Raw genomic sequence first — 20,354 nt, forward strand, 5'->3', positions numbered from 1 at the left:
CTGTGCAGAAGTTTCCAAAAAATATTTGTGCAGTGAGGATGGCCCAGAGTTTTAAGAGATGTTTTGAGGTACAAAGAGTACTGCCAGGAGAGGCTGAAGGTCAGACGTTTTAGAAAATCTTTTCCTGGTTTTTGAAGTCCGCTGTTGCAATGATGTAGGAAGAAGCTTGACCGTTCCAGAAAGCTCTGCCAGGACTCTCGGGTCCAGTGTCAAAGCACTTTCTGAAGTAGGTGGAGGACAGTCCTTAACTTGTTTTTCAGAGGAACGTAAATCAATTTAAACTATGGTTCTTCATCACATGCGAATCCACACGATGGTGAAGAACCATACACAGGAGACATTCCAGAAATCTTTCAATTATTGATTGGCCATAACGGTGAGTTGAATAAAAACTAGATACTTAACCCTTTATGGTAAGAAGTGAGGTGGTACATCCTTTGTCTCACAGGTCAGGTGAGGTTGAGGTCTGTTACCTGTGGCCACGCTGCTCCACCAGAGGTCCTGGCGCCCAGGCTCTTCCTGGCTAGACCACCAGGTTTTCTGTTAATGACCCTGATTTAGGGGCAAATAGTACAAAAGGATTTTGGTGACCAGGAAGAGAGATGTTGGGATTTTAAAGTTATAGTGTTCACTCGTAAAGTTACTTCACAAAGAGTAGCTGCGATTTCAGTGTGGTTGAAAATCAACATTCTGAGAAATAAGTGAGGCATGAAAGCTCCCTTATCAAGGATGCCAGGAAGGACCGTCAGAGGACCCAAACATGGTTCCTTTAAAACAGGATTTTGCCAGGTTTGCACAGACCTGGGACATTTACGTGTTCTTTAAATGGATTTTGGACAGGGGAAAAAAAACACAAAAAACTGCTGGCAAGCAGAGAAGTGAATTGCCTGCTACAGAACAGGACTGGAATCAGAGACCAAACGATCCCAGAGAAAGAGCAAGAGGCAGAGTTTTTCTGGGCCCACAGTAGAAATAGTTTCCTCTGAAACAGCACAGCGTTTCCTGATCCGAAACAGACCCAAAGGAGCTGCGGCGGGAATGGCTGCCTTTCATTGGACGTTAAGCCACCGGACAGAACCGTTCCTACTGACTTAGCAAAGGCGCCCTGGAAACTTGTGTCAGATGCTCAAATATGCAGGAACCAACGACGGCAAAGTCCAGGAGCCCGGAGCTGCTCGTGGATTTGACTCCAAGTCAGATGTGTTTGGAGGCTTTACACACGACCGTTTGCAAAGTTTATGGAAAGGAGCAGGAAGAAACGGGATGTGGAAACTCTGCATCTTGACGAGGAACCAGGCATCTTCCCTCCAAACCAGAGCGTGAGGGGCAGGGGCAGGGGCAGGGTTTGTCTTTGGTGAGGGCTGAGCTTTTCCTGAACGTCGACCAGGCACAGGAACAACACTTGGGTCCTTCACGAGAGAGCGATCGAGCCACTGTAACGAAACCAAGTTCTTTCTGTTTGCTCCGTGAGCACCCACACAGGGCCTCATGCACTTTCAGGAAAAGGGAGTGCAGGTATCCTGAGCCCCCTCCCCTCCCCTCCCGGGAGCCCCGCCAGCCTTGTGATCCGAGACATTCACTCCCTCCCCAATCACGAGGCAATTACGGATGATTACCTCTGAATCAGGGTCAAATCATCCGCCGGCTTCCTGCCCAGGGCTGGAGTGGGCGGAACGACTGCCTGTGAGAAACGCTCTCTGCAATGGGAGAAAAGTGTCCTGAAGATCTCCGCTGGGATGGCGGGTTAGGGTAACCAGCCCTCTCCTCCTGGCGGCGGTGAGGGCGCGGGTACCCGTGGGTGTCCGTCACGGGGGTCTGCAGCAGGCCCACGCTCCGGGCAGCTGGCCCTCCTCTCAGGGCCGGGAAGAAAGTTCCGTTTTAGCGTTTGCAGCACCGAGAGGCGTCTGGAACTTCTTGCCCTCTAAGGTTTCTACCTTGTGGCTCCCTCACGACAAGTGTCCGACAGCCTGAGTGGTACTTGCAGTTGGATCTGAGTCCCTGGGCCTGCTCTGTGATTAGTCTACCCCGTTCCCGCCCCCATAGAAGTTTCTGGTAAATTACTGAGTCCAGAGAGGGAGTCCCTGGCGGGTATCTCACCTCAAAGCACTTATCAGTCATCAGGATTACCTGGAGCGCTTTGTTCAGACACAGAGCCGGCCTGAGAGCGTTTGCTTCTGCCACGTTTCCGGTGGTCCTAATGCGTCTGGTTCCAGGTCACTTGGAGAAACGCTGGCCTACCGCACAAAGCTTTCCCTTTCTCTCCCGTTCTCCCCGAACCTCTCCCCGAACCCCCAACAGGAGGGGAAGGAGCCATTAGGGCGGTGTTGGCTGGTGCAGGAACATTAGGAGAACTGAAATAAACTAGAGGAACTTGGATAACCCATCAATATTGCCACTGGATCCCTCTCCCAGGAAATACAATTTCTTAATTTTTCTTCTTCTATGAACTAGACTTGTATCTATAGCAGAGAATTTTTCCCTCAAAAAGACAATCATTTATCTTTAGAACAGGATCTAAACTGTAATCCTTCCTGATGAGAATTGTGTCTCCTGCTTTTTCCTTTGTTGAGATCTAATTGACTTACAACATTATATTACTTTCTGATGTGCAGCGTGATTTGAGATTTGTATATATTGTGAAATGATGAGCACAGTAAGTTTAGTTTACATCCATCACCTCAAATTTTTTCTTGTAAACAGAACTTTTAAGATCTGCTCTGTTACAACGTTCAACTATACCATACAGTATTGTTAGCTAGTCACCACGCTGTACATTAGATCCCCAGGACTTATTTATCTATAACTGAAAAAAAGTTTGTACTGTTTAATCACCTTCACATTTCCTTCTTATTCATATTCATCTCTCCTTTACCCACAGAATAAAAGCTAATACTTACTGAGGGCCTACTAGGTACCAAGTGTGTAATAGTGGTAAGCAGTGTATATGCAGCGTGTCAAAGGATCTTCCCAACAATTTTGCAAATGATATGTCATTGGCCCATTTTACATATGAGCAAACTGAGGGTTAGGGAGGTTTTGTGGCTGCCCGGGGCCACAGAGCTAGTCACAGGTAGGACAAGGATTCAAATCTGGGCCTGATTCCAGAGTTCAGCTATATTGCTACAGATAGTTATATTTTCTCTAGTATTCCATCTGCTATACTATGAAATAATCAATTACAAAATGAGAGACATCACGTATTAAACAATTCTTCTGTGACCCAACCATTCATTCAAATCCTGTATTTAATAAGCATATACTATGTGCCATGCCCTATAGTTAGGTCCTGAGAATACAGTTGGCCTTCTATATCAGTGGGTTCTGCATCTGAAAATTCAAACAACCTCAGATGGAAAATATTAAAAAAGAAAAAACATTTCCAGAAAGTTCCCCAAAGCGAAACTTGAACTCGCCAGACTTGCAGTTAGTTACATAGCATTTACAACTGTTTACATAGTTTATGTATTATAAGTAATCTAGAGATGATTTAAAGTATACAGGAGGTAATATGCAAATACCACTCCATTGTATGTAAGGGACTTGAACATCCTTGTATTTTGGTATCCTCAGGGGTCCTGGAACCAATACACCTCGGATACAAAGAGACAACTGTACAATGATGTACAAGATAGAACTTTACACAATATATTTTCCCAGAATGTCTAGTGAACTATTTTTTTAGTAGTTTGTCCTTTGGTTAAAATTGTTCAGAAAAGTACCTATGTCGTTAAGCTCAGAACGCATTCCGCCTTCCTCTGTTTGTTTTCTAGCAAACCACTTTTGACTTTCTAAAAACTCAGTTTCACAAATTTGTTTCCTATTTTTCTTAAAGAAGGAGCATGTGTTGCTTTAACTTTTAAAATACTTTTATTTTTGAAGGGACAATACATACGTATAGCTCAAAATTTCAAAAAAGACAAAGGATTTACAGTAAAAATCAGTCTTCCTTGTACTCCTGACCCCCAGCCACCCAGAACTCCCCAGTGGCAACCACTATTATATGTATATATTGTCTTCCCTCTTCCCTTCCTTATTAACACAAATGGTTGGTTACTGTTGCCAAATTAATAAATATACTTATCTCGTTCTTTTTAACAGCATATAGAACAGCTGTTCTTTTTAACAGCTGCATATAGAGATAATTCTAAAATGTACCATGTGATATTTAATTAGGCCCAGTTAATGAACATATAACATGGTCCAATATTTTTCTATTACAAACAATTCTACGATGACTACTCTTGTATGTATGTGAATTTACGCATGAGCAAGTCTACCTGTAAGTTAATTTCCTTTAAGGGGAAATGCTGGGTTAAGGGCAAATGATATGTGCATTTGTAGTTAAAATTCTTTTCATTACTGAATATTTCAAGCATTCAGTAAAGAGAGAGACCAGTATCATGAACTTCTACCACCTTTCAACGATTACCATTAATCTATGGCTGATACTATTTCATATATATATACCCTTCAGCCCAAATTATTTTGAAACAACCCCAGACATAATGTTTTTTGTTTTTTTGCGGTACGCGGGTCTCTCACTGCTGTGGCCTCTCCCGTTGCGGAGCACAGGCTCCGGATGCGCAGGCTCAGCGGCCATGGCTCACAGGCCCAGCCGCTCCGCGGCACATGGGATCTTCCCGGACCGGGGCACGAACCCGTGTCCCCTGCATCGGCAGGCGGACTCTCAACCACTGCGCCTCCAGGGCAGCCCCAGACATTATGTTTTTTCATTGGCAAACATTTTGGTATTATTTCTGAAAAGTAAGGGCTTTAAAAATATGTGTGTGTGTGTGTGTGTGTGTGTGTGTGTGTATAATTTCATTATCATACCTAAGATAAATTAATATTATTTATTAATGTCACCATTTGTTAGTGTTACATTTCCCAAGATTGTCTCATGAAAACTTATTTTTCCAATAGTTTGTTCTTTGATTCAGAATCTAAGTAAGATCCATCCATTCATTGCAGTCGGTTAAGTCTTTTTTTAATCTATTGGTTTCCTCCTCCATCTCTCTCCTTTCTTTCTTTTTTTTTTTTCCCCCTGAGTGATATTACTGTAGAAACAGAGTGAATTTGCTTCCAGAGTCTCGATTTTGCTGATTACATCCCCATAGGGTCATTTAATATGTTCCGCTATCCTTTAGGTCAAAGGAAATATACAAAATTAAACTGTAGAATTTCTTAAAATAATAAGAAAACACAACATATAGGAGTCTGTGTGACATAACTAAAGTAGTTATTAGAAGAAAATTTATAGAACCAAATAACTATCGATTAAAAAATTAAAATAAATGAATTAAACATTCAACTCAGAAAGCTAAAAGAAAAAGTAAAATAAAATCAAGTAAGCCAAAAGAGAGCGAAAAGAAGATAAATGCAGAAATTAAGCTTTCATTATTTTTTTCAACTTGTTTTTACAAACTGAAAGTTTAGGCTCATCATTTGAGAACTAGATCATTTTGTAATTTGCAACTAAATAGACAACATACCTAGGTAACTGTCAGAGGGAAAGGCTTTTCTACAGTTTGCCCTGGATTTCAAGATAGGGCCTGCTTTGACTGTCAGTGGGAAATCGGGTCCGGAGCCCACACTTCCGTTCTTGGTGAGAAGCTGCAAGGTTCAGGCAGGGAGCGGGCGACGCAAAGTTCTGGGGGCTCAGGTCTGGGGCGAGTCTCAGCCCCTAGTGGCCCTGGAGTCACTGATGGGACTAGGGGCACCTCCTCTCCTGTGAGATACCAGGGCTTGGCCTTGACACACTCCAGGTCAGACGGCAGCTGCCGTAATTACTGCTCAGCAGGCCTTGAGCAAAGGTCTGTGAGCTGAAATTGCTTCACCATAAAACGGGGGTATTATTAAACCTTAACTTTTAAGGGGCGAGAATCCAATGAGATGCCCGGTGGAGCTAGATGGTAGGTGGTAGCTAATAGTGGGTGTTAGCTAATAGGATGTAGGTGTTAGCTAATAGGATGTAGGTGGTAGCTAATAGGATGGCGCTCAGGTTCTGTGATTCCGTGATGGAGGCCCATATGGGGAGCCGCTAAAACATCACGGGACACAGAGCATCAAAGAAGGGAAAGCAATCAGATAGCTTCCCTTCTCTGAGGCCCACCGATGCTAAACGCGACACGCCTGCCCGCGGTCCTTCTGCCCACCTTGCGCCCGGGCTGCACGCGGAGGACGTTTCCATCCCGGCCGCCGTGAGCTCTCCGCCTCTGACCCCCCCAGGCCGGGCTCGGGGGCCTGGGCTCTGGTGTGGGAGGCGCTTTCTCCTCCTCTGCTAGGTCTTCCTGGCCCGGAGGGGGCCACAGAACGTCCGAGGAGCCCTCGGCCTGGAGTGTGGGCGACTGGTCCTTCCCCTCCCCTCCCCAGCGGGACAAAGACCCGGCCTTCCCCATTCTTCCTGCCATCGGCAGGCTCACTTGGTGGCAGAGGGGCCGCGGGGGCCGCGGAGAGACGCCCCCCTCCGCAACCCCCGTCCTCGGTGCGCCTCCCACTCCTCCGGACCCGGTAAGTGGCCGCACCTCCGCCGCGCTCCCCCGCACCTCCCCGGCCGGGCCGCCGCGCGCTCGGGACCCGGCGGGAGTCCCGGAGCCGGCGCCCGCGACGCCGCAGGACGGAGGAAACGCCCGCGGCAAACAAAGGGCCGGGGTCCCCAGCGCCGCCCCGGAGCCCAGGGGCGCTCTCCCGCCCGGCAGCGCCGCCCGCGCCGCCCAGCGAGCGTCTCCTTATTTGGTCAAATGACACGCGGGGTTCTCCGGGCGGGGCGCGCCTCTCCCCGGGCCCAGCCGCCCGGACCTCCGCTGCCGTCCGCCGTCCGCGAGAAGCCGCGCGGTGAGTGCGCTCCAGCCGGGCTAGGGCCAGGGGGCCGGCAGTGGGGGACGGGGGACAGGGGGGCCGGGGGCTGAGGAAGACCTGGGGCCGGGGGAGCCTGGGCGGAGGGGGACCCCGGGGCAGGGGAACCGGGGGCGGTGGGGGCATCTGGGGAGGGGGTGCGGGGCAGTGGGGGGACATGGGGACAGGAGAGCTGGGCCACGGGGACACCCCGGGGGCACCTTGGGTGGGAGGGACCCCGCCCCAAAGTTGAACTACTGAACCACCAGGGTTAAAAAAAAAGGGGCTTGTTTTAGACGAACACAGTAGTAATCTTAAACTGTACTTGTGTGATACCTTAACATACCTAAAATTGCAGGAAGAGAGTGTTAAATGCTTTATTGACAAATGAAGAGAGTTCTCTTTACTTTCGGATGCCCATTTGGGTTTCCGTTCCCACTAGTCTAACCAGGTTAAATGAGCTGCACTAGGGCACTTAAATCACAGCTGGGGCTCATAGCCGGGAGAACTGTGCTCAGAACCAGTGCCAAATACTTCCCACCCCTTTGGCGCTAACCCCTGCTTGTGTGTGTTTTGTAATAATACGTTAGAGGGAGAGGCCTTGGTATCCTGAAGGTGATTTCGACTAAAAAACATTTGGGGCAAGTCTGAGAAGTACAGGAATTCCTAGGCTGCCTGTTAAACTCCTATAAAAGCAAACAGTGAAGAACGTTTTATTGTGCATCTATATGAATTTTTTCACAGTGTTTTTCATCCTGAATTTTTAAGGCTTATCAGTTAATGTATAGAATGGGGTTCAGTGTTTGTTAGCCCGGCATGCCTCAGCGCTTCTGCACAGCTACATGTTCAGAGGGCCGTGTTGGCTTACCACAGGCCGGGCAGTGCCAGGTACAGTGGGGTAGGCTCAGGTACAAACGCGCCACGAGGCAGGTGTGGCAGGTAGCCCGTGTGCTTGGGCTGGAGCTAGGCTGCCTGCGCTTACGTTCCCGTCCATCAGCCCCGAGTGGTGCAGTCTTGGCCAAGTCACCTAATCTCATGGTGCCTCAGTTTCAACAGCTGGAAAACACGGATAAGAGGGTGGCTTGCTTTGCATGGTTGACGTGCACATCAGAAGCAGTGTATACAAATTGGATATTACCCTCGTCTTTACAGATACACTGAAGCACAGAGAGATCAAGGTAACTTTGCTCAAGGTTTTCCAGCCTAGAAATGGGGACCCTGAGAGCTGACCCCAGGCAGCTCTTAACTTGAGAGCCTGAGTTCTAACCACTGAGCTATGGCGGATACACCCCAACACTTCAGTGAATGCTTAGTCTGCATACTTTCACCCAAGGTTGTTGTTAAACCACTTCCAGGACTGAAAAGACTCTAAATTGTAGACAAAAGGGCCCACCCAGCAGGATATTGAAAAAAATCATCCTGGGCCCAGGAGGTCTGGGTTTTCTTCCTGTCCAGCCCTGGGCTGGTTCCCCAGCCTCTGGGGCTCAGGCTGCCTCCTTATCAGCAGGGGGCTGGAGCAGGCAGGTAACTTACCTAAGCTGCTCTGACTCAGCGCCGGGAGATACCCAGTTCTGTGAGCTCCCATGAGCAGAAAGAGACACTGGATACTTCCTAGGTGGTTTTCTCAGGACAGTTTGATCAGAGCCACATGGGTCCCGTGGACTTACACTGAGCAGTCCCTTCCTGAAGATGGCCACCTCGAACTGAACGCACAAGCCCTTCTCTAGTGACTGAGAGCCCAGTCTTCCGGAGTCCAGGCTGGCATTGTGACTTGTCCTGACTGGTGGATTTCGGCGTTAGCTCTTGTGGTGGTTAATTTTGTGTCGACCTGACTGCCACCAGGCGCCGAGACACAGATGTTATTTCTGGGTGTGTCTGTGAGGTTGTTTCTCCGTGTGGTTAACATTTTAATCTGCAGCCTGGGTGCTCTTCCCAAGTGGGTGGCCTCATCCAATCAGCTGGAGACCTGAACAGCATAAAAGGCTGAGCTGGAGCGGACTCCCCCTGCCCTGCTGTGGAGCTGGGACTCCGTCCTCTCCAGGCTCTGGTCTCAGACTGAAGCATCAGCTCATCCTGGGTCTTGAGCCTGACGGCTTTTGAGCTAGAACTTAAACCTCTGGTGCCCTGCTTCTCAGGCCTTCAGACTCAGACTAGAACCACCCAGTAGCTCTGCTGGGTCTCCAGCTCTTTAGCTGCTTGGGACTTCCAGCCTCCATAATGATATAAGCCAATTCCTAATATCAATAATAAACCTCTTCATATTATATATATATATTTCCCCTTGGTTCTGTTTGTCTGGAGAACCCTGACTACCACCGTTCCCCAGTAACTTTGCTTCCCAGTTCTGCCCACCAGCTCTCAGTCTTGTTTTTATTGAGGTTCCATCACCCCTTTCCTGCTGGTGGTCCTCACTTTCCTTTCGCTGTAAAATGTGCTTGCCCACCCTCTTGGGTCTCTGATGAGAGGTTCAGGGCAGCCTCTGGTCTGTCCATCTTTAGTCCACGTCTCATGGGTGATTCTCACACACTGAGTTTGGACGTCACACGTCACCCTACTCGTCCTTGGCCTTTGTCAGCCACACGTTGGCAGCCCTGATTTAGCCTGTGACTTACAGATCTCCTTTAGGTGTTTCTAAGTGTCTGTGCCCACAGGAGAAGTGGCTGCCGTTTCTGTTTTTGGTTTTTTATAAAATACATTTATTTATTTATGGCTGCATTGGGTCTTCGTTGCTGCGCGCGGGCTTTCTCTAGTTGCTGAGAGCGGGGGCTGCTCTTCGTTGCGGTGCGCGAGCTTCTCTTTGCGGTGGCTTCTCTTGTTGTGGAGCATGTGTGGGCTTCAGTAGTTGTGGCTCGCAGGCTCTAGAGCGCAGGCTCAGTAGTTATGGCACACGGGCTTAGTTGCTCCGCGACATGTGGGATCTTCCCAGACCAGGGATCGAACCCGTGTCCCCTGCACTGGCAGGTGGATTCTTAACCACTGTGCCACCAGGGAAGTTCGTCTGCCTTGTTTTTATGGGTAAATAAAACCAGTGTAAAAGAGCATCCTTGAAGCCTGTAAACATTTAGGTTTCAAGAAAATAGGTCTGGGGCTCCCCTGGTGGCGCAGTGGTTGAGAGTCCGCCTGCCGATGCAGGGGACACGGGTTCGTGCCCCGGTCCGGGAAGATCCCACATGCCGCGGAGCAGCTGGGCCCGTGAGCCATGGCCGCTGAGCCTGCGCATCCGGAGCCTGTGCTCCGCAACGGGAGAGGCCACAGCAGTGAGAGGCCCGTGTACCGCAAAAAAAAAGAAGAAAAGAAAATAGGTCTGTCTATGTTTGGTGGTACAACTTTTGGAACAAATAAGAATTAGCCAACTTAGGCAGCAAGCGAAGCCAGCAGCAGGAGGTGTGCATGCCTGTTGTGCCAGGGCCCGGATGGTTGTGCTAGAGAAGCACCACGGGGAGCAGGGTTGCGAGGACAGTGAGGGGCCAGCCTCCCCTGGAAGTTGGGATCATTGCAGACGGAGGGCCAGGGTGAGAGCAAATCAAACCGAGAGCTGCCTTTTGGAGATGGGAGGAGACGCATGAAGGGCAGTGAGGGGTTTTCCTTTTGTTCTGTGTAAACAGACATGGATAACTGGACCACACATTCCCGGGAAGCAGAGGGAGAGAGGGTGGGGTACACGCCCCCCAGCCACACACACCACACACCCACACACACCCACACCATACACCCCCACACCCACACCACACAACACACCCACACACACCACACACACACACCACAGCACACACACACAACACACACACATACCACACACCACACACACCGTACACACACACACCACACACCCACACACATCCACACCATACACACCACACACACCATACACACCCACACCCACACCACATAACACACAACACACCCACACACATCACACACACACCACAGCACACACACACAACACACACACATACCACACACCACACACACTGTACACACACACACCACACACCACACACACCACACCATACACACACAGCACACACACAGCACACACACACACACCACATCACACACACACACACCACACATACCCCACACACAACACACACACAACACACCACACATACACAACACACACACCACACACACAACACACAGACAACACAACACACACACAACACACACACACACCATACACCCCGACACACACCACACACACTATACATCCACACCCACACACCACACCCTCACCACACACATACCATACACACCACACACACCACACACCACACACATAACACACCGCACACACACAGCACACACACCACACACGCACACAGCACACACACATCACACACACACCACACACAACACCACACACACACCACATACCACGCACACACACCACACACACCACACACTACACACACCACACACACCGTACACCCACCCACCCACACACACACACACACACACCACGTGCTAGTTACGGACCTGAGGCCGATCGCCGTCCTAGCCCGCGTAATGATGCTTGTCCTGCGTAGACAGAACTGACACGTTTCGAGATTAAATATCCAGATAGTATCTTAAAGGTGATTTAAACTCTTTGGAGCTAGAACTAACCTCTTTCGGAGACTGTGTGTTTTATCTCAGTCTCCCAGGGCCTAAGACGGTACCTAGAAAAGAGAGGTTACTTAATATATCCTTGTTGGCTGGATTTAAAAGTCCGCAGGACATCAAAACAAGTGTCACTATTCTTAGTTTATGGTCTTAAGGTCAGAATCTGACATTTGTTATTTCCCATTTTCTGTATCCAAAAGATAATTCCAAAGACAGCAGTTCACCTTATTCAAGGCTTGTCTCTCACACAAAGCATTTCTTAACATGAGCATAGACAAATCAAGCTTGTTAGACGTTTTTGAAAGTTACCAGTTTATATATCAAGTTATAATACCTCCCTGATCCCTGTCTATATAGTCAGAAAAGGCTCATAAATGAAGGCATAAATATACAGCAGTAGGCACAGTCATTCTTAGAAGAATCCCGAAATGGATTTCAGATGAATTTTAAATATTATAATATGTTTTTAAAAATAGCGACATCCCTTAAGCTGGTGTCCCTCTCCCTTTCACCAGAATTCCTATTTAAGAGAAACAGTTCAGCTGGACGAATGGAAAGAGTGTCGGGGTAGCAAAGCTGGTTCGTGCGTTGATCCTTCTGTCCATAGAAAAACAAACTGGTGCAGAGTGTTCTCTGGCTTCCCTTCTGGGGTGAGAGCCCCTGCCTTTGGACAGAGGATCTCTGATTTAAAGGCTGCTGCGTCCGTGTAGGGCACCCAGGGCCCCACTGGTACCTGGAGCCTGGGTCAGGGGAGCTGGCAGGTCCGCACAGAAATGTTGGGAGCATCTCATGGTGAGGCTTGTGTGTCTTGGCCTGACCAGGCCTCATCCGGGGCTGTGCAGCTGTATGTTCACGTGGGTTTGGATCAAAACACAGTCAGAACAGTTCCACCCTCTGTGGAAGCAGCAGGGGGGGGAAGAGGCCAGAGGCAGAGGAGAAAGAATGCAGCTCAGGATCTGTTGCATTAGAAATTGTACCAGCATCTGATGCCAAGCCCCATTACATCTGGGGTTTGCTATGCAAAGTGGTTGTTCACATAAAACATCCCTCGTTTCCACTCTGGATGTCGCCTACGTGTTTGTGCTCTGGGGTATTTGTGTTCACCCGCCGCCCATCCACGTGTCCGTTCATTCATTCCCCAGGTGTTCATGAAGTGCCTGACCCGTGTTTGTCACCTGGTGTGGCCGCAGTGATCCTAGGGTCCACCTTTGCGGGGCGTACGGCTGGGGGCTGGGAGGTGCACAGGCAGTCAGCGTCCTGTGGTGTCATGAAAACACTGCATTTTCCAGTACATTCTTCAAAAAAGCGAAGAGCCCGCATCCAACAGACCAATTTTCTTAATTCTCTCTAAAGAGCTCTGGATGCTGGTAAGCCACGGCGTTTCCCACCTGGGACCCGGGTGGCATTTAAAGCTGGGCGTGGCTTCTTCGGCACTGACTTCCTGAGGCTGCTTCCTGCCTGTGGAAAGGCTTTGGGAATGTTCACAGATTCCTCTGGAGGAATCGAGGATGTTAGGGCAGTCTCCTGGAGCAGCGTGGATAGAGAAAGACGTGTGGGTTTCGAGGGGCAGGAGGCAAATGGCATCTTTGGGGTCAGATTAAAGTACGTGGTTGAGAAAAGGGAGCATTGAAGAGGGTGCTCCAGGGACGCTCGTGCGGCCCAAAGGGCCTCCTGTTCAGGAAACACCTGAAACTCTGCGCCTCCCTTGATTCCCAAGAAATGTTTCCGGTAAAAAAAAAAAATGCACGTGCTTCCTGGGCTCTGAACGCCCTCCTCCCATCTCCCTCCTCCTTCCTTTCTCTCCTTTCCCCACCTCTCCACTTCCTCTCCTCCTCCTTCTTGTTTCTCTTCTCTCTTCCGTCCCCCCTTCCCTCCCCCCCCAGCAGCCCGCAACTCCAGACACTGACAGTTCTTAAACCTGAGAAGATAAAAATAGCCCACACGTATAAGCCTGTGGACCTCGCAGATAGTCATTATTTTCCATGGGGCAGCCCTGCGCGTTGCTGCCCGCTGCGCTCTGAACCTGTGTCCTTGCCTCGGACTCAGCACAGGTGGAGAATTGGTTTGAATCGGAGACTAAAGCTCTGCACCCACCCCTCACCCCAGGACTTTCCTCTCCCAGCACTGTGGTCAGTGGCTGAGCCTGTGGCCACACCTGTAAACCTGCCCCCTAAGATCCGGGTGCTTGTTCAGAGCCAAGGGGGATGATATCAGAGGATGACGTAACCCCGGGGGAGGGGTGAGAACTCCCAGACGCTGGGATTTGGGTTTGGTTCATGAATAACAAGTCAGCAGTCACACCTGCGGTCCAGATGTCTCCTTGCTTGCTTCTGCTTCATGCTGTCAGCACCTGTGCACCAGGTGATGGGCAGGAGTGACAGGTAACCCGCGGGGAGGGATATGGCAGTTGAGAGAGGGTAAGCAGATTGTGCACAGTTAGGTTAAAAAAAACCAAGATGGGCTTCCCTGGTGGCGCAGTGGTTGAGAGTCCGCCTGCCGATGCAGGGGACACGGGTTCGTGCCCCGGTCCGGGAAGATCCCACATGCCGCGGAGCAGCTGGGCCCGTGAGCCATGGCCGCTGAGCCTGCGCGTCCGGAGCCTGTGCTCCACAACGGGAGAGGCCCGCGTACTGCAAAAAAAACAAAAACAAAAACAAAAAAAACCCCAAGGTGTTCTGTTTGTTTTTTTTAAATTAATTAAATTATTTATTTATTTTTGGCGGCGGTCGGTCTTTGTTGCTGCATGCGGGCTTTCTCTAGTTGCAGCGAGTGGGGGCTACTCTTTGTTGCGGTGCACGGGCTTCTCATTGCCGTGGCTTCTTTTGTGGAACATGGGCTCTAGGGGTGTGGGCTTCAGTAGTTGCGGCGCACGGGCTCAGTAGTTGTGGCGCATGGGCTCTAGTGCACAGGCTTGGTAGTTGTGGCACGTGGGTTCAGTAGTTGTGGCTCGCGGGCTCTAGAGCGCAGGCTCAGTAGCTGTGGCGCACAGGCTTAGTTGCTCCACGGCATGTGGGATCTTCCCGGACCAGGGCTCGAACCCATGTCCCCTGCATTGGCAGGCGGATTCCTAACCACTGCGCCACCAGGGAAGCCCAACCAGGCATTTTATAAGATTAAAAAATGGAGTTGTAGGAGGCGTCTAATGCAAGGCTATAGCTAAGTTTTTGCCATTAAAAAGAGGCTTAAGATGGATCGTATAACTTTAAATACACAATTTTGTATAATAATTTTCTATTTGGTAGCAGTTGATTGAAGAAGAATTGGTTTTAAACACTTTGCGGTGGAAGGGACGCTCTTGGTCTCCTCAGTAGCTCGTGGGCTACTGATTGTGATGCTGAGGGGTTTGTGCTTCTTGTAACTTGCCGGAAATGCGGTCAGATTTGTGTCCCTCTGCTCTGCCCCTCATTAGTGATGGTCTCACTTTCCACCCCAACTTGTTGGTTTAAGCATAAGTGCTGTCCTAGTCAATAAAACTGGAGTGACTTCTCAGAGGAGATAAGGAACAGGATGGGAGAGAGATCCACCAGCGTCCAAGACAGTTCTGCAGAAACGGGGGCTGTCGGACCCTCCGGGCCCGTTGCGGCCACACTGGTCCTCCTGGGGGTTGGTTTCAGTGATGGGGGCGTTGTCTCGGGGTCACCTCTGTCCCCTCCAGCCGACGTAGAGCCCTGTGTGTTCTCGCAGTTTACTCTGTTAGATGATTTCTGTCCGAGTCCTGCAGAGTTGGAGGGGGTAGAAAGCGTATCCCAGGTCTGTAGGCATCACCAGGGCCTCACCTGGGATAAAAACAGTTCCCCACTTTGATGACTCCAGAGCACAGGAATGGTGCTCAGTGGGGTTGGTGCAGGCTATGGTCTGTCGTCTCCTTTCCCCCGCAGGGCCTGTGCTTGTCCAAACCCACATGGAACCACCTTTCCATTTAGATCGGGAGTTTCTTTTTTCTGAGTGAGACGGCTGTTTGGGAATGCTCATGAATCTTCTGTTTTCATTAATATTCCTGGCCTCCAGTTTTTCCATCCATAAAATGAGGTAGTCATAGATAATCTCCCAAATTATTTCCAGATTAAAAAATTTTATGATCTATAGCCCTATCTCCTTTCCTTGTTCTTATTTCAAATCCTCAAGTCATTATTCTTACGTTTGTGTGACCAGAATAGGCAAATAAGATTCCACAGGTAAATGGCAGCCTTTATTCGAAAAATCTATATGTTAGAGGGACGGCGCTTAACTGAGATGAGCTAAACGCTGGCCGCTTGCAAGGCCAGTAACTGAGGAATTACAGGAAAGCATTGCATCTTCTGCCAGCATAGCCGCTGCAACCTGATGGTGGCCTTAGGACAAAGGATATTTACATGTTGTGTTTCAGAGCAAAACTTCAAACGCTCAAGAGCCTCATCTTGTGATGTTATTGCAAGAATGTCCAGACAATGTTTTCTCCAGGAAGAGCAATTCATGTGTCCAGCTGCATGCTTCATACTTTTGGGAAAAAACTGTCCTATAAACACAGAAGTAACCAAGGATGGTTGCTTGAAAGTTGTCCATTTCTTTGCTTACAGTTGTCAGGATCTTATATACACAAGGATACAAAATAAATAAACACTATCAAATTCGCTATTATCTCATAAACCAGGCAGCAATATTTCATTTGCATCCTGGGGTATGATTTTGGAATTTCACTCCTAAGTGGGTGGAAATGACAGAAAGTGGAATCAAGTTTAATCAGAGTTTGTGAAACGTCGCTCAGAGTTACACAGTCAACTTGTCTCCCTATTTAATAATTTATAAAGCTTTTTCACTTGTAGCAAATCAAATATTGCCACTTGAGAAGATATTTCTAAAGCAGTTGGACCGTGTTTCTAATGGCTCGGAGGCGTTTCTCCACACCTAGCCTTCCCAGGGTAGACTGGCTCTTTCTGGGGTAGTGCTGACATGTTTGTGCAGGAATCACATGGGGAGCGGGGGAGGGTGAAACCTCCTGCCTTCCTCTGCCCCTACCCTGTCCCTTCTGCTCACACACACGCCACACTCATCCTGGAAAAATGCAGCTCGAGGTGTCGCCTGGAGTGGCCGTTGACTGCCGTCGCTGTGTTTCCCACCGTGATCATCCCCGTCCTTGGAAGCCAGCCTTTCCCTTTCTCCTGCTCCCTGGATATCTGGGCTGAGAGAGGATAGTCTTGTCATCTGGGAGGAATGAGGCCCCCGGGGCGCCTCCTCTTGGGCAGGGGCAGGACGTGCTTCCCAGTGAAGCCGGGTCGAGGTGATGCTCCCCTGGCCGCAGGTTTACCGGCTCTGACCCCCCTCCCTTGGCTTCTGTGGTTTCTTCTTACTCAGATTCATGAATCATAAAGGGGAGCTCACGGAAAGTCTTTTTATAGCGACGAGCATATTGTTTTCTATCCCTGCTGTGCTATTTTGGGGGCGGGGAGAATGGGAAGATGTGCGGTTGCCTCCCACGTTGGAAGCAGGCACTCCTTCCAGGGGATGAGGGCTCTGATGCCAGCTCTTTCTTGGGTCCAAAACTGGGATCACGTTTTCTGACACAGTCAGCCAGAATTGGGACTTTTAAAGAAGTGGAATGTACTCGGACACAGAACTGCCCCCAGCTAAGTTTTTAAAAGTATCATTGAAAATTACACCCGATTCAAGGGTGAGTGTCGATTGCTCACGCAGAGGATGTAGCCACCGATGGGAAAGGTGATGGGAACGGTGACCCTAACGGAGCAGGACGGTCACTGCCGTGTGCACGGGATATCGGGCGCGCTCACCGCACCTGTCCTTTCTCTCCTCCCTGGTAGGTGGCACAAATCTGGTGCCAGGATGACCGAGCGCTTCGACTGCCACCACTGCGAGGACTCCCTCTTCGGCAGGAAGTACATCCTGCGGGAGGAGCGGCCCTACTGCGTGGCCTGCTTCGAGGCCCTCTTCGCCAGCACGTGCGAGGAGTGCGGGAAGCTGATTGGCTGCGACTGCAAGGTACCCGCCCCTGGGCATCCCCCAGCCCCGTGCTCCCGGCCCTCCCAAGGGACACCCACACTGGACTCCCCAGGAACCACGTGCTTCTCAGCACAGTTGTGCTCGCGTCCTGGTCATCGCCCTGGACGCCCTGGAGGCCCCTCTGCTGGGCTCGGACCCTCCACTGGCCTTTCCCAGCCTCCTCCCCACGGACTCGGTCTCTGCCGGTCCCAGTCCCGCCGCACCTGGTCGGGGCTTTTCCGGGACGTGTGCGCCGAGCATCCCAGGTCGACTTGTGATGGCCCCATGGTCAGCATTCTTGGCTAACCGGCCACCTGCCGCCCAATCCCGTGGTCCCCCGAGGGCAGCGCTCTCCCTCCTGGGCTGACTCGTGGGGCAGGTCCGCGCGATTAGTATCGGCGCAGTGAGCGTGCGTGTGGGAGAGCCAGCGCCCACCCCCGGCTGGAGGGGCTGAGAGGCCCTGCCTGCACTGGGGCGTCGGGGGAGCTTCTCTTCTTCGTGTGGACGATGAGGATGTGTGGCTGCCAGCTGAGCAGTTAGGGCTGGCTCTGCTGGGGGCGATCCGGAGTGGTCCAGCGCGCGTCTGCCCTGTTTCTGTCGCATCCATCCTTCCCATGACGGTCAGTAAGCAGCCGGCTGACTGGCGCTAGGTGTTTAGTGACAGTCGAGGGATAATTTCCATCTTACGGGGAAGAAGCCTTTGCCCTGAGCAGAGACAAAGGGTGTGGGATGCCCCCACTTGAGCCCAGGCTGCAGCCACGTGTCGTGGCTCCACGGAGGAGTGGCACGTGGAGCGGAAGGGAAACGGGACTCGGCACCTGTCCCGTGGAAGCCTTAAAACAACCAGAGCTTTGGCTGCGACCACGGGCAGAAGTAGCTGCTCTTGCTTGTCTGAAAGCCGCCTGCCCTCCGACCTCCAGCTCTGTGGGATGTGTGTCCGAGCCCCTCTGCGTTCATCTCCAGGCCGAGCACAAGCGCTCGGACACCGAGCTGCCCCGTTCCGTCCTGGCTCTGCGTCTCACTGGCTGTGTGATCGTGGGCCCATGGCTTGACCCCTCTGTGCCCGTCCGCACGTTTATAAAAGGGAGCTACAGGGCTTCCCTGGTGGCGCAGTGGTTGAGAGTCCGCCTGCCGATGCAGGGGACACGGGTTCGTGCCCCGCTCCGGGAGGATCCCACATGCCGCGGAGCGGCTGGGCCCGTGAGCCATGGCCGCTGAGCCTGCGCGTCCGGAGCCTGCGCTCCGCAACGGGAGGGGCCGCAACAGTGAGAGCCCCGCGTACCGCCAAAAAAAAAAAAAAAAAAAAAAGGGAGCTACAACAAGGGAGGCTGCATTATGGGTTCTTGTGGTGTGTAGCCGCCATGCGCTCAGCGCTCTAAGGAGCGGCTGATGGTGTGGAAAATTCCACCCCCTCTTCTCTTCCGACTGCTTCCCTGCAGCGTGCTCCCTCCCCCTGCCTGTCGAAGCTTCGCCCTGTCTCTTCATCAGTTTTCACTAGAGAAACATCAATAAAAATGTCCGCTTTGAGGAAGAACTAAGAGGCAGAGAAAAGAATTATTATTTTATAAAGGCTTTACCTGGAAAAGACATAAGTAAGTGAGAGGTTCAGATATCATTCTGACAAACAACTCTGCTTTAAAGGAGACGTTTTGGAGATTTAGGGCTCATCATCCTTGCCTGGGAGCTAAAGTAAAAACAAAAGTGAAGTCACTGATCATTTCTTCAGTATGATTTAGTGGACAGACCCTTGAAACTAGTTATCCTTCAGCACATGCTTTAGGAGCAGATAAACAAGAATTCCCCAAATGGGGCCAAAATCAACAAGACTGCTGCAAAGTCAGGCGTCAGTCACGCTGAACTTTTCAACCCGGATAACGGTTCACTCTCTGCGGAGTTACGCCACGTGATTCTGCGCATGTGGGAAGGGAAAAGATGTGAACTTGCAGTTAGACCTTGCCATTTGGGGCTTCTGAATATTTGGAACGGTCTTCTTGGCTTTCAGAAGTAATTATGCAGTTGGCTTTGTGGAGGAAGTGATGGCAGGAAAAATGTGCCTCTGCACTTCGGGAAGAGAAGCCCCAGCTTGGCAGGTGGGGCGCTGGGCAGAGCAGCTAGGCTGGCGGGTCTGGTGGCCGTTCTTTTGTCTGAAAATAGCAGGGGTGCCGTAAGCCCCACTTGGGTCTCCCTCTGAAGGACGTTTGTGTGTAACTTAAAATACTGCAAGCCACTGGGGATTAGGCTGATGTTGTATTGACTGACTTTCAAATGAGGTAGGCAGGACTTCAGGATGACGTGCTTCCATAGGTAGCTTACCTGTGTTTCAGCATCATTTCTACGCAGACTCTCTTTCTGTCCTTTCTTTCTGTTCAGTTAACTCTGAGGAAATGCTGTGATCTCCAAGGGTAAAAATCATTCATTTTTATGGCCAGTGGAATAGTGGACAACAGGTAATACAAATAAAAATTTATGATCCTCTGACCTTATGCTCTTCCAGAAATTTTTCCTGGACACCTGTGGATACCAGCAAAATATATATAGATATTTTTGCCTGATTACAGATGTTTTTCAGGGGATAGGGCTACCTAAGTCCCGGGCTTCAAAAAGTCAAGAAACCAAAGAAAAGATAAGCTGGGCCAGTACTCAGAGGTGGCTGCTGGTCCCTCCCATCAGCACATTGGTGCCTTTAGCGAACTCTGGGCCACGTACCTGGCTCAGACTTTGGGTTTTCCGTGTCTCTGCGAGCAGTGCCATAAAGTCAGATGGGCCTCCAAACCCACCCACCCGCGTGCCTGGAGGGGGCTGCAAAGAGGAAGACGTGGTAACAGTCAAAGGACCTTCTGCAGCTCTAAAACCAGCATTAGGGGCTTCCCTAGTGGCGGTGCAGTGGCTAAGAATTCGCCTGCCAATGCAGGGGACAGGGGTTCAAGCCCTGGTCCGGGAAG

The 20,354-nt window shown here is 50.5% G+C and overlaps 1 protein-coding gene and 2 long non-coding RNA genes across 6 annotated transcripts in view; 2 read left to right on the forward strand and 1 right to left on the reverse strand.

Annotated features, from left to right (window-relative positions):
- On the forward strand, positions 1 to 4,865 carry LOC137205836 (uncharacterized). Its single transcript, XR_010934305.1, has 2 exons — positions 1 to 376; positions 841 to 4,865. It is a non-coding gene; the product is annotated as an uncharacterized lncRNA (long non-coding RNA).
- LOC137205835 (uncharacterized) lies at positions 1,296 to 6,276 on the reverse strand. The gene is made up of 3 exons (XR_010934304.1): positions 5,493 to 6,276; positions 1,617 to 5,141; positions 1,296 to 1,433 (listed from the first exon to the last, which is right to left on the reverse strand). It is a non-coding gene; the product is annotated as an uncharacterized lncRNA (long non-coding RNA).
- Positions 5,795 to 20,354, forward strand: part of FHL2 (four and a half LIM domains 2) — a 26,446-nt gene continuing 11,886 nt past the window's right edge. The window contains exons 1-2 of one of the 4 annotated variants that reach the window (XM_067704033.1): positions 5,795 to 5,912; positions 17,235 to 17,412. In XM_067704033.1, coding sequence (XP_067560134.1) covers positions 5,893 to 5,912; positions 17,235 to 17,412 — 198 coding nt within the window. In that variant the 5' untranslated portion in view covers positions 5,795 to 5,892. Of the gene's footprint in view, positions 5,913 to 6,380; positions 6,511 to 6,569; positions 6,835 to 7,023; positions 8,013 to 17,234; positions 17,413 to 20,354 lie in introns of those variants that run through there. The other 3 variants (XM_067704034.1, XM_067704036.1, XM_067704035.1) reach the window with 3 other exon arrangements.

This window comes from Pseudorca crassidens, chromosome 14 (genome assembly GCF_039906515.1).
Source record: "Pseudorca crassidens isolate mPseCra1 chromosome 14, mPseCra1.hap1, whole genome shotgun sequence".
Taxonomy (NCBI): domain Eukaryota; kingdom Metazoa; phylum Chordata; class Mammalia; order Artiodactyla; family Delphinidae; genus Pseudorca; species Pseudorca crassidens.